The sequence below is a fragment of the Andrographis paniculata genome, unplaced genomic scaffold (genome assembly GCF_009805555.1).
Source record: "Andrographis paniculata isolate CXL003 unplaced genomic scaffold, ASM980555v1 Contig46END, whole genome shotgun sequence".
Lineage (NCBI taxonomy): Eukaryota > Viridiplantae > Streptophyta > Magnoliopsida > Lamiales > Acanthaceae > Andrographis > Andrographis paniculata.
This window is the reverse complement of record NW_026137580.1, coordinates 5,842,655-5,856,648: the sequence shown is the minus strand read 5'-3', so window position 1 is coordinate 5,856,648 and position 13,994 is coordinate 5,842,655. Positions and strand designations below refer to the sequence as shown.

Below are 13,994 nucleotides of genomic sequence, written 5' to 3'. Positions count from 1 at the left end.
TATGTGATTTGATTTCTTTGCCTCACCAAAACAGCTTGGTCGCAGGTAAAGAAGCCCTCGACAGTGCCTTCATTGCATTTGCTCTTAAGAAAGATTTTCTCTTGACCCCTCATCTCGGTTTTAAAAATCAAAACAATATGTTATCATATTTTTTACGGATAATTGGCCAAAAATCCCTCTGTCCATTTATCAATTGGGATTCAGTCCCTAATGATAAAAAATTTGTCTGCACTCCCCCCTTTTTCCTTCTTCCTTCTTCTTCCTCCATACTCGTTTTTTTCTTCATTTTGTTTCTCTTCGCGCAAAAAATTCTTCTCAATCCGCTGTCCTTTTCCGTGAGCTCGAAAGCCACATCCCACACAGGTAAGGTTCTTAATTGTTCGCCCGATTTTACATCGCCGCTTCTTGTCTGGTTCGATTGGAAAATTTCCTAGGGCACTCTCTGAATCCTATTCCGGTTCCCTGTCATCGGCGGTCGGTTGATTCGGTCGAAGAACTACCGAAGGCTGTCACCGGTTCCCTGGCCCGTCTTTCTTGTTCTCCGGTGAAATTAGATGTACCATGTGTGTTTTTGTATCGATATCTTAGTTGGAAAATTATTATTTGGAAGAAAATGTTTGGGTATTATTTTGGGTGATTTTGATAATAAATTCTGTTGCTATTTAGGGTTTAAGGGTAATATTTATTTTGTGAAATGGGTAATTTGTTGCTATTGAGGATCAAGACATTACTAGAATTCCGTGAGAACATATGATTTTAGTGTATTCTGTGTAAGATTATCTAATTGCTCATACGACCTAATATAGTTCATACATCCATTGGTTGGATCGTTAGGTTCCGATGGACATGGAGCAAAGTAGTCTGAAATTATTAATTATATGTTCCTACGAAGGTGAGCATCATGTAATTGGTTTACAAGAGGGCACCACGCTGGAGGATCTTTACTGGAATATATCGAGAAGATGGAATAAAGTAAGTATTGAGGCGGTAAAACTCCAATATATTGCACCTATTCAGAAAAGCTACATGACGTTATTGTGTGACGATGATGTCGCCAATATGTGGAGAATGCATATCTTGTTAAAGGTGATGTTTGTGGATATGATTGCATGGTGTAGAAGCGAGCACCAGAGCGTGCCTCTCCGAAGCACGGTTGGACGCAGGTACGTTACTCATCATTTGTAATTAAGTAGTCTTTATTCAACTTTGTTATAGAATGCAGTCACAATTGTTCCTTATGAAAGAATGCAGTCTGTAAGCACTTATAATGCAGTCTGTAAGAATGCAGTCTATAAGCACTTATAATGTCATGTTCAACACATCTAAAAAAATGTTGTTTATAGGTTACGTTAGTAATAATTCTTTCATGATATTGGCATACAACAATACCGTGGTATATTGTTGCGATGTTGTTTGTAGGTAGTAAGGATCCACCTCCGCGATTTTGTAGTAGCGCAGTGCAGAACGAACCACTGAAGAGATTGTAAAGATATGTAGTGGGGATATAACATCTTGAAGGTATTTAATGATTTTCACTCATTCTTTACACGCCACTGTCAATATCCTCTAGCAATCCAGTTTAGGTAGGTGTACCATGATCGATGCGTTGAAATTTCTGTAGCCCGTGGCATTTACTGCATCACGTAGCCTGCTGCGGCGAATAGATGCAGTTGTTCTTTTAAATACCCTGGATGACACGGTAGGTAACCGTACACACCGTGGACATACTCGGTTGAGTAAGATGGGTACCTATGTTTTTCTATTTACGAAGAAAATAATCTATTACCATATAGAATTTGAACTACTTACATCTGACATAATTTTCATTCTTATTATTGTATTTGTAAGGCAGGGGTGAGGCCGAATGTTAGGGATTGAACGAAGATTGCGCAGGTGGTATCTTTATTCCCGACGAAAGTACTAGTCTAATTGCAATGCAAAGATGCATTGTCGGGGAAGGTCAAACATTCAAGGGACCGCAGGAGTTTAGAAAGTTACTGAAGAATTATTCTATTGCCACTCATAAATACTTCAGGTATCAAAAGAATTATTTGAGCAAAATTATTGCGGTGTGCATCGACAAAGGTTGTGGTTGGCGTATTTATGCATCCTTCCATGCTCGTGATGCATCATTCAGCATTCGTAAGTGCAATTTACATCACACATGTACTATGAGTCTATTGCAATCAAGAGATCATCCAGCAGCCGATGCGAACTGGATTTCTGAAGTCTACAAAGATAAGATACGTTCTATGCCAGCGTATAAGGCATCCGACATCCGGGAGCATATCCAAATAGATTATGGGATTGACATGAAATATCATAAAGCATGGCGTGGCAAGGAGAATGCTATAAGGGCAATTAATGGTGGAGGTAGAGACAGTTTCTCACAACTTCCGTGGTATTGTCATGCACTTCGGGAGTCATATCCAGGAAGTATTATAGACTGCAAAGTTAAGCAGGCAACCAAACGTTTCCAGTGCCCTTTTGTTTGTTTAGGTGCATGCCGGCTGAGTTTTTTGAGGGGTTGCAGGCCCCTACTCTTTCTTGATGGGACACATATAAAAAACAAACACAAAGGGTGTCTGCTAAGTGCAATTGCAGTGGATGGGGATGATGGGATGTTTACTTTAGCATTTTCTTGTACGTAATTTGATATTAGCTACGGTTGTCATTTTGTTAGAATGCTGGGTATAGTTGTTCGTGTATGCTGTTTTCCATGCTCTCTTTAGGCACGTATGTACCCTTATACGTTGGAAACCTTTGTAGTTATTTGTGTCTTATTTGTTGACTTGCAGCTGTGTCTACGGAAAATGATGAAAATTGGGAGTGGTTTTGCTGGAAGCTGCGATCTGTTTTAGAATGTGAAGGACGTACGGATTGGAAACAGTACACATTCTTCTCGGATCGGCACTCGGGTTTGCTAAAGTCAATCTCGTGCATCTTTCCCGGAGCACATCATGCGTATTGTCTCCGACACTTAGTGGACAACTTCCATACCCAGGTATGTGTACGTCAATATTAATTTGTAATGAACATCACTGGTTATGATCAGCCAAAAAATATCTTTTTTTTAGGTTATGCGGAGATACCCAATGCATAATAAGAAACGGTGGACCGCTATCTTCAACAAGGCCGCCTATGCTCCGTTGAGGAGAGATTTCGAAAACCACATTAGTTCTGTGGTCGAATCAATACCATTGGCCCGGGACTTCATTACTCAATCACACCCAGAATGTTGGGCAAATTCACTATTCAGAGGCACTCGTTGGGGAATAATAAATAATAACATTGCTGGGTCATGGAATAGTTGGGTGAGATCCGCAAGGTCAATGCCATTCGTTGGGATGTTGGATACCATTAGAAGGCAAGTGATGGTAATGATGAATGAACGCCGTGAAAAGTCGGAGATAATGCACGGAAGGCTCTGTCCAAAACAGGAGAGCAAGTTGGCACTGTCGTACATGGCGTCTCGACGGCTATAGTGCAGTTCATCCTCTAGAAATGTATTCGAGGTAACAGATTGTAATGAAAGATACGCAGTCGATTTGGAGGCGCGCAAATGCTCTTGTCGAGAATGGCAAATGTTCAGATTGCCCTGCAAGCATGCCTGCGCTTGCATTGAAAAATGCAGTATGTCAATTTATGATTTTTGCGATCTTTTTACTATAGCATTGAATGCTACAAAAAAAACGTACCAGGAACCAATAAATCCCGTAGCGACGCATGATATGGACATGATTGTTGAAATTCAAGCGGACCTAATTCACCCTTCTCCGTCGTCTGTCCAACCAGGCCGGCCAAAGAAGCGAAGGTTCGAGTCCCAACAAGTAAAGAATCCACGAAAATGTGGTCGTTGTGGGCGTCTTGGACATAATAGAAGAAGTTGCAGGCAACAAATAGATTAGCGAACCTTTTTTTCATTGTACATCTTTTTGGCTTCCAGGAGTATATATTAAGATAGTAGTATGTATTCAATAGCTATATTGTAATTGCTTTTTGTGTCTCTAGGATGTAACCGGTTGGATCCACCGACTTATTTGCAGTAGTAAGTGGTATGTAGCCCTCTCACACAGGTATATGATGAAGTTGTGGAGGTTCATAGTTATATTCTGCAGGTATATTTTTCATGTACTGAGGCATTTGATGATGTAGCTCTGTAGGGACGGATGGTTAATGTAATATCTAATTGTTTTGAAAGTACATGCTATCCTATTTTTGGGTTATTACTAGGAGGTATAGTTGTTGTATTAAACTCGTCATACTAACCAAGTGCATATGTTATACAACTTAAGTATTTGTTGATGCCTTCTTTAACCATCAGCAGTAAATACATGCTATTTGAAGTAAAAAAAAAAAGACCGTTTCCCCAGCCACAGGTAACCAGGGCATACATAATTGCAACTGAAGTATAATGTCATGGTTGTTGTAAGTACGCAGTAGCTTACGGAGAGTATATGCATTAATGATTCCAACATATAGGGTTGCGGTCCGAGTACAAACCATATCTCATTTTGTTTCTACGGTATTTAAATTGTATTACCGTGTAATATCTTAGAGGCGTAGTATTGATTAAAATTCAGCACACAGCTACGTACCAGACTTCCATATGCCACACAACTATATTGTGGTTATATTATCGTGTCTATTCTATTGTGTTCTAATTCAATTAACAGGTAAGCGATGTAAGTTTTATCTGTGGCCTAAAACACGCCATTCAAGATTATGGGGTTGACGAGAAACACTACCATGGTTAAGCCAATACACTCTTACCATCATTTCGTGAATATTTTAAGAGAAAAGGCCGAGTCCCCACCCGCAGGGTACCAGAGCATTTGAAATGGTAACGGAAGTATAAATTCTATTTCCGTAGGTACATAATAGATACTATAGGGTATTTGTAGTAATGACTCCATTACTTATGCATCTGAGCCGAGTACCGGACTCGCTGAACGAGGTACACAGATTGCGTATGCGGGTATCTGTGTTGTAGTTGTAGGTATCATAGTTGTAGGTATAGTAGCACTTATCTGTAACCACGTGTTGCTTAGCATTACGCAGGAAATAGTTGATTGTAATCTAGACGTTGGCCCACACATAATTACCAGACAGCTATGTCCCGCACAAATATTTTGTTGTAATATTATCATGTTTTTTTAGTACTGTTTGTTTTAAATTAACGGGTAAGCCCTTGCAGTTTCTCTGGTCGATTAAAACATGGCGTCCAGTAGGGTTTCATGAGAAACGCCGACACGGTTGAACTGATTCAAAGTGAACGCTATTTCAGTGATCAGTGCAAAAGAAATGGCCAGTCCCACAAACGCAAGTGACTGGAGCATGTAACATATAAATGGAAGTACATACTAGTTTAACGTAGGCACATAAAAGCTATCAACGGGTATCACCACACAACGTAGGTATATAATGAAGATGAAAAATCAATCCACATAAAATACATTTACCAATTCCATCACCTCGATACACAATGCAATAACTTTCCAGATCAATCCAAATTGAAGACATTAAACAAATCCATCACCTTCACACAACACAATAACTTCCCAGATCAATCCAAACTGAAGACATTCAACAAATCCATCACCTTGCCACACAACGCAAGAACTTCCCAAATCAATCCAAATTCATTACATGTGTTAACCTGCCCTATTTTTCCATAGGGGTCTACGTTTCAGAGGGGGGACCTTTCAATATCCTCGCCGCAATCGTGCCTCGGTAGCTCTTGACATCGCCAAAGTCCTCGCCGAGGACGCCCACGACAATGACATCTGGACCTGCCCGCGCATAACACTCTGCGAACATGCAGACTAAAGGTCCACAGTCTAGCGTTTCACCCTGGTGCCGGCATCTAATGTACTCGGGCGTGTCGCTGACCATAGGCCATAGTCGTGACGCATTCATGTACAACAATAAAAATCGCGTCTGCACAAATAACGTTACTCTTTCGTTAAGGAATTCACCCTACCCATAGGCAATTAATTATGATCATTCAAAAGACGTACCAATTTCTTTGCATTCCCCTGGCCGAAGGGGTCGCGCATTGAGTTACACTCCAACACAACGCGTTTGACGGTATCCAGTATGCAGAGATGCCAGTGGAACCGGGTGTGTACGGGTAGAAATATGTACCGGCACCCAGACCAGATTTTGTCCATGATTCCGACAATCTCTTGGCCTACGGTCACTTGCAGCGAGTTGGCAAACGCGAGCACAATACCTTTATTGATGCTCGGCTTTTTCGCTCCCCTGCTTGGTCGTGATAGCGCGTCGTTCACGGCTTTCTAAAAATCAAACACAGCAACCAACGCAATAATAACAATGTGATTTGTAATACTAACCGTATAAATTCCAAATAGGATACTCACCGCTACGAACCATGGCACACAACCACACCGCACCTGCGGATTGTGTTGGAGTTGATATTCATTGCTGCATAGATGATGTAGGTACGCGTCGATGACTTTGCCTTTCACAGCTTCATCAAATAGTAGTTCTAAAATGGCATCGGACGAGACAGACACGAAACCCTGCTGCCATATAGTGTCCCTACAAGATGATAGTCACAAACGGATAAAAACATCAATTGAGAAAAATATATAAAGCCTTAATAGTGAATAGAAATACCGGACGGCGAATGACGCGAGAAAATGTTCAATGGTGTTCGTCTCATCCTCATATAAGGTACCCTTTCCACAGTAGCTGTCGTTATTGCGATATCCCTCCCACTTTTGTGCTCCAGGGTCTGCTACAACCGTAGCATCCGAGTCCCCATCGTCGCCGACGACAAATGGTTCCTGAACCAATAATGAAGATAATCATGTTTCCGTAGGTATCTGTATTTATTGTACAGGTATTGACTCAGAAACACTGGGTATTTAAGAATCTATCCGAAGTATTTCGAGCCGGACGACTTATATTTGTATGGAACTACGTACCTGCTCATTATTGACGTCAACCGCTGACTTTCCTTTCGCCCTCCATGTTTTTCTCGCTTTCTCAATTCGCGGTGTCGACACAGGTGTCACGAATTCAGACTTCTTCTTTCTCTTCCGATCCTTACGTGCCATTACACCACGTACGATCGATGAATCTGCGACCCTGCTACAAGTCTCACAGTCGGACTCATCGGCCTACTACAATTTCAACAAAGCAAACAATCATTCAACAGATAGACAACTACGACCTACAAATTGTACTTACTATATTAATTAGCTTACCTTGACATCTATCGGTGCAATATAAGGAACAATGGCCATCAGTTGGTTAAACTCTAGCAGGCTACCAACCCCTTCGTCATCTGACTCGTTTATCGGATCAACTTCGGCCAAAAGGATGTCCATTTTTTTTGCTTCGTCGCTCGGTATTCGCTCGCTCTTCCGCTGCCTCCTCGGGATCCTCCTCAGTCTGACTCTCCTCATCCCCAGTTTTTTTCTCCTCCTCCTCCTCATCCTCCTCCTCCTGACCCTGACTCTCCTCCTCCTGACCCTGTTTCTCCTCCCCGTCAGCCTGCTTCTCTTTCCTCTCTGACTCCACAGCCATCCGGTCTGCTGTCTCCTCCTCCCCATAGTTTGCATCACCCTCCTCGCCATCGCTCTCGTCCTCACCCTCACCTTCACTATCGTCATTGACAACACCATCTCTAGATCTTTGCAATTTATGAGCAAGTCTGGCAATTGCAGCGTCTTTCTTCCGCAGCTCCACCTTCAATGGCAATTTGTTGAGCTGCTTCCTGCAATATATATTAATAATGTCATATAAGAAATTATTTTATCCATTTACAATGGTAGCAACATTGAATAATGCATTTACCTCCGAAGCATGGAAAATTGCACGAACAAACTTTTCTTCCGTGCCTATCCGATAGAATTCCTGAATATCTGACCGCTTTAGGGATGTCAATTCACCAACTGCATGAACCCTGGACATTGGACCGAGGCTATTCAGCCACCGAAAGAGACGCGGTACCTTCGGAAGGCACCGTGTCTTGTCCAAAGTTGGGACCCTCTCATTGAACCAAGCCTGCACATATTGTAATAGACATTACTGCCAATAATAATACATATTGTGCAATATACCAAAATAAGTAGAAAAAAATAACAAATCCGATATTACATTGCTTACCAACAAACCGGCGGTGCAGCCTGTCAAATATTTTTTCCCGGACTTAAAGTCGCTTATAGACTTCAACAGATAACGGTGACTCGCGGGTCCCCACGCATAGTCACCAATCGCACTCAGGTCTTCCACATACGGTAACAAAAAAAGGGGTACAGAATAATTCGCAGAACAAAATAAAGTATTTGCAAAAACAAGTAAAATAAAGAGACGGGCAATGTCCGCAACAGAAAGAGGCTCCAGCCCCTGCAACAGAGCCTCACGCAGCTTCTGCAACACCTGGCCGCGGGTTACAGAACGCGGCTTGCTCCCAAAAATCCGAACAAACCATTCACTTTCGACCGATGTGTTTTCGGTCACGTAGACTCCTTTCGCATGTAGTCTTAAGACTATAATATTCTTCAACTTCAAACGGAAGCTTAATGTCACTTCCAATCTTGAAGGACATAGATTCCGAACTAAAGCTATTGACGAGGGCAACAACTCGGTGCCACGGAAACTTCATTTTTGGGCAGTCCAGAAAATGCCCGAACGGTGTCATTTTTATAGCTGTGATGTGTTCGTCTGTCATGTGTTGCTTCAGTTTGCCCACCTCATTATGAAAAAATGGTAATGCAAATCGGCTGATTACCGATTTGTGCTCTTTCCCTGCCTGTAAGTAAAAACCATAAGTCCACGTTATCCAAATCTCTAATTTAGTTAAAAGTTTTTCACAATTTATCAGGAGTAAAAACGCATTCCGAGTATACAATAGTGCCATACAGGTATATTAATTAGCAAATTAGACCAAACAAATGAAACTCTGGTGCCTAATAATACCGCATTTGTCAACCCACAAATATGATTAATTACCGAACAATCCACCAAAAAACCTAAAATATGCAACTTCGAGTAACTAAACAAAATATACATCTCCAAAATTAACAAAATCAAAGATAAAACAGATAAAATCACCCAAAATCGGCCGAACCGGGTTTCCTGGCCAAAAATTCGAACAATTTCAAACCACCCGTTGAACAAACACAACACCGAACACCCAGGGCTCCTCATCACCGAACCGAGGCATACAAACACGGGACCAAGGCTTCTACCCCAAACAATCGAATAAACTACGATATAAAATTCGATTGTCAACAAAATCATAAAACGGAAAGGGTTTCGACCAGACACTTACTTCTTCGAACTCCTCGTGGGGGATCGCGGCGGATTCGCAGTTTTTCTCACCATTTCGCTGAACAAATGTCTTACTGCTTGATCGTTGAGTTCGCGAGGGTCGATTTGCTTCTCGAAGAACTAGGGCTTGGACGGAGAGTGAGGAAAGTTAAGGAAGGTTTCAGTTTTTAAATCGTGCATATTTTCTGTGATTTTTTTAAAAAAAAAATCACAAAATAAGGTACGCAGTATTTAAATGGAATTATCTAATTGTATACTGGGGGTACAACGGGAGGTAATGTATGTATATATTATAAAATTGGAAGTATTTATTAATCAATCGTAAGTACATGTTGCATATACAATTGTGATTGAGTGGAAAATACAAAAAATGAGTTATAACATATCTAATCAATAAAGTAGGGACTGCAGATCAATTAATTTACAATGGGGACTGAATTGCAAGTAAATTACTCTGACAGAGATTTTAATCCAAGTCTCTCTATTTTTTATGGCATGTCTAACCTTCCCAAGTTGCATGCTGATCCCATGAACCGGCAGGGATCTCAACTGTACATTGGCGGGAATTTCGCCCGCATCCGATCCCCAATTCTTGTTCACCCCGGATGATCGTGTTGGGTGAATTGTGACCTCGTACGATCGTGTCGGGTGAGCAAGAGCCGCTTCGTCACAGTACTGACTTACTGACTTATGGGCTAACAAAAGTCTTATGAAAACACATATATATATAATTGAAAACATATATATATATATATGCAAAATAATACTTCATTTGATAGAACAGTCCTATTTATTATTTTTGTCCGTTTCAAATTAATAGTCTTATTTTTATAAATAATCATATCACTATAAAATTACCTTTATTTTTTATCCGCTACCAATATAATATCAATATTTTTTAAATATATGCTCAACACAACTCAGAATATAGTTTTAAAAAGGAAGGAGTAGTAATAAATAATAATAAATTGCAAAAAAATAAGGAGTAATAAATAAAGAAACAATTAGGTTGAAAGAAATGCTCCAACTGCCTAATTCTTTCTAAGTCAAAATAGTTCCCCAACTACGCACGCACCCCACCCCACAACAATTCCGATCCATGGCTGCCGCCATCTCTTCCGTCGTCGTCGTCGTCCTCGTCGTCGTCCTCGTCCTCCCAGCTCCGTCCGCCGCCTCCCCTTCCCCCTATCTCTCCCCGGCCACTCTTGTCCGAAACTACCAAAACATGCTCTCCAATTTCAAGATTTTCGTCTACACCCACCCCTCCAACTCCAAGCCCTTCGATTCCCGGTTCCCGGCGGCCTCTCTTTTCTATAAATCGCTCCTCCGCAGCCGCTTCGTCACTCCCGACCCCGCCCAGGCCCACCTCTTCTTCGTCCCCTTTTCTCCCCACACCTCCGCGCGCTCTTTGGGCCGCATCATCAGAGACCTCAGGAGCGCCTACCCTTACTGGAATCGCACTCTCGGCGCCGACCATTTCTTCCTCTCCCCCGTCGGAATCGACTTCTCCTCCGACAGGAACGTCCTCGAGCTCAAGAAGAATTCAATTCAAATCTCCCTTTTCCCCGTCGTTTCCGGTCTCTTCATTCCGCACAAAGACATCACTCTGCCTCCACTGATCCCGCCGCGGCGCACCCCGCCGCCGGAGAATCCGACGGCGCCGCCGTCAATTCTGGGGTACCTTAGATGGGATGGGACTAGGGGTGTGAATTTTGTGAGCCAAATGAAGGGTGACCCCGATTTCTTGGTGGAGGAATTGAAGTCGGAGGGTGCGGGACAAGAAGTTTTGAGGCGGAGCAGAAGCAGCAGGTTCTGCTTGTTTGTGTACGGCGGCGGAGAGGCGGCGTGGGCGTGGGCGGTGGAGGCGATGAGGGAGGGGTGCGTGCCGGCGGTGATTGTGGAGCGTCCGATTCAGGACTTGCCGTTGATGGATGTGTTGAGATGGTGTGATATGGCGGTGGTGGTTGAGGGTGGGCGGGTGAAGGAGGTGCTGAGCGGGGTGAGCGAGGAGAAGTGGGCGGAGATGAGGGAAGTGGGAATGGCGGTGGCGGCCAAGCATCTGGTGTGGAACGCCGTCGCCGAGGAGGGTGCGGCGGCGATGGATGTGTTTCATATGGTTATGTATCAGCTGTGGCAGAGGCGCCATGTAGTTAGATACGCTCGGAGGGAATTGAGTATGCTTGACTGATTTCATTCATTCATTCATTCTCTCTATTATGTTATGTTATGTTGTTGGTGTATTACTTCTCTTCTCTCTACACGGCCACTCAGTATCATATCGTGTACTTCTTTTGATTGGATGCCGCGTTAATTTCAGATTGCCCTTATTCACTATCACCTTTTTCTACACGAGTGTGTTATGGAATGTTTGGAAACTCTGTGTTATTCGGGTGCGTATTTAGATAAATTTCCATTGAATCTCAGCGGCGACCGTAGCAATATACACTAAACAAATCATATATCTCGTACAAGACTAAAAGGGTTAAAGGGTATTTGGAAAACAGCTTTTTGAACAAGTTTTAACTTATTGAACTGATCAGTCAATAAATTTTTGGAAAACAGCTTTTTGAACACGTTTTAACTTATTGAACTGATCAGTCAATAAATTAATTTAATTGTTTGGTAAATTAGGTTTTTGAAAGAGTTTTTTTGGATCCAAAAAAACTAATTTTTGAAAAGTTCATCTACCTACCGTTTTGAAAAAAAATTTTCATTTTAATTTTGGTTATTCCTTATTTACTCTGATAATTATTTATTTTATACATATAAATATATTTTTATACCAGTATTTATTAATTATTTTTAATATATTTAATTTATTAAATTATATTTTTATTTTTGTAAATTTAAAATAATAATTATTATTAATTATTACATATAAATTATTTTATTTATAAAATATATAAATTTTTAAAATTAAATCAAATAGAAAAAAGAAAGGTTATTAAATCAAATAGAAAAGACAAAGATTATTAATTTATTTATATATATTAAAACAATAATTAACATAATAAAAATATATACGAAAAATTTATTATTTTATATTTTACATAATTTAAAAAAAATAAATAAATATTTTATAATATTTTTATAATTTTCAATACTTAATAACAAAAATTCTTATAAATTTCAAATCACAATGAACAAAATTACATATTTTAAAAAATAACATATCAATGTCCTTAATAGTCATTTTATGTATAAACAGCTCAAACAGTTGTTTCACCGAACACTTTAATACAAATCACTAAATGAATCCGCTAGTCAAATCAGCTAATTGAATCAGCTAACAGCTAAAAGCTATCAGCTAATTGCCAAACGCACCCTTAATATCACGAGCACAGGTTATCCTTCATTCTTGCCGCACAATTTGCGTTTGTTGTGATATTTGATTTTGTAAGCCCTCTCCAACCATAAATTTTAATTTTTACTGAAAATATATTCTCTATATATTATTTTATATAATTTTTCATATTTATAAATTACACTTCAACTTTAATTTATTTTTACATTAGATCCATACACATATAATTTATGTTTTATTTAAAAATTACATATATAAAAATTAACATTTATAATTAATAACTATTACAAATAAAATAATTTTAAATAAATAATTAAATGCTATCAAGACAAATATGATATAATGATTAAGCAAAGATAACATAATATTATTATTTCATAACAATTTATTACAAAAACATACATTACAATATGGGAGACACCGTTTACGGGATGGTTCAAGCTTAACACCGATGGTGTTTCGCTTGGCAATCCTGGAGCAGCAGGAGCGGCTGGCATTATCCGAGATTCAACCAGGGCAGTACTCATTGCATTTCAGACTCCGATTCTGCAGGCGACGAACACTTTGGTAGAGCTGACAGCGATTCAGACTAGAGTAGGGATAGCGATTGACCGATGATTGATGCCTTTATGGATTGAGACAGACTCGATGGCATGCATCTCTCTGATCTTCACCGAGATGAGCCACTGGACTCACCAACGATGCCTTATGTGTATTCGGTTGCGGTTTAGGGATGCGACTTGAAGGATATCGAATATATATAGAGGGGGGAACCGCGTCGCAGATGCCTTAACGACTTTGGTGGTTTCTCTCCCGATTGAGCGGACACTTCTCCCTTCAGATATTCCTTCGTTGATTAGAGGGCTCCTTCGAGCGGACGTTGACGGTCTCCCAACCTTCCGCTTCAGGTAGCAGGCTTCACCATATTCCTTGATTCTTGACTTAGCATTGATAGATGATATTTAGACTTGATAGCTTAGTATTTGATTTCGATGCCTTAGGCATATTGCTTTATGCCTTGATACTTAGACTACTAATGTTTGCTTTATTGAGACTGTATAGCTTGTAGATAGAACTACGTATGGCTTGATCTCGTTCGGGTACATAGGCAGTCCACTCTGGGTGCAGCCACTGCTATATAGTTAAAAAAAAAAAAAGAAAAAAAACATACATTACAATAATAGTTCAAATAAAATACGACATACTTATTCAGTGTACTATATTGCCCTCATATATGCTCTATTAAATCATTACAAAGTGCAAAATGAGCATCTTTTTCTCTAATTTGTCTATATCGGGTAAGAAATTGTTGAAGTTGGATAGTTTCATCGGTTGTCATTTCCACGGATGGGAGTGGTGTTTCTAAAAATTCTCTGATAAGTGC

At 40.4% G+C, this 13,994-nt stretch overlaps 1 protein-coding gene across 1 annotated transcript; it reads left to right on the top strand.

Annotated features, from left to right (window-relative positions):
- The first annotated feature begins 10,282 nt into the window (after positions 1-10,282).
- LOC127252307 (probable glycosyltransferase At5g11130) lies at positions 10,283-11,643 on the top strand. The gene has a single exon (XM_051276417.1). It carries the CDS (start codon positions 10,406-10,408, stop codon positions 11,492-11,494), a length of 1,089 nt encoding a protein of 362 aa, XP_051132374.1. The 5' UTR covers positions 10,283-10,405; the 3' UTR covers positions 11,495-11,643.
- Positions 11,644-13,994: the final 2,351 nt, after the last annotated feature.

Excerpts from the sequence above, each read along its gene's own strand:
- LOC127252307 (XM_051276417.1), top strand. The coding sequence starts at position 10,406 with ATGGCTGCCGCCATCTCTTCCGTCGTCGTCGTCGTCCTCGTCGTCGTC.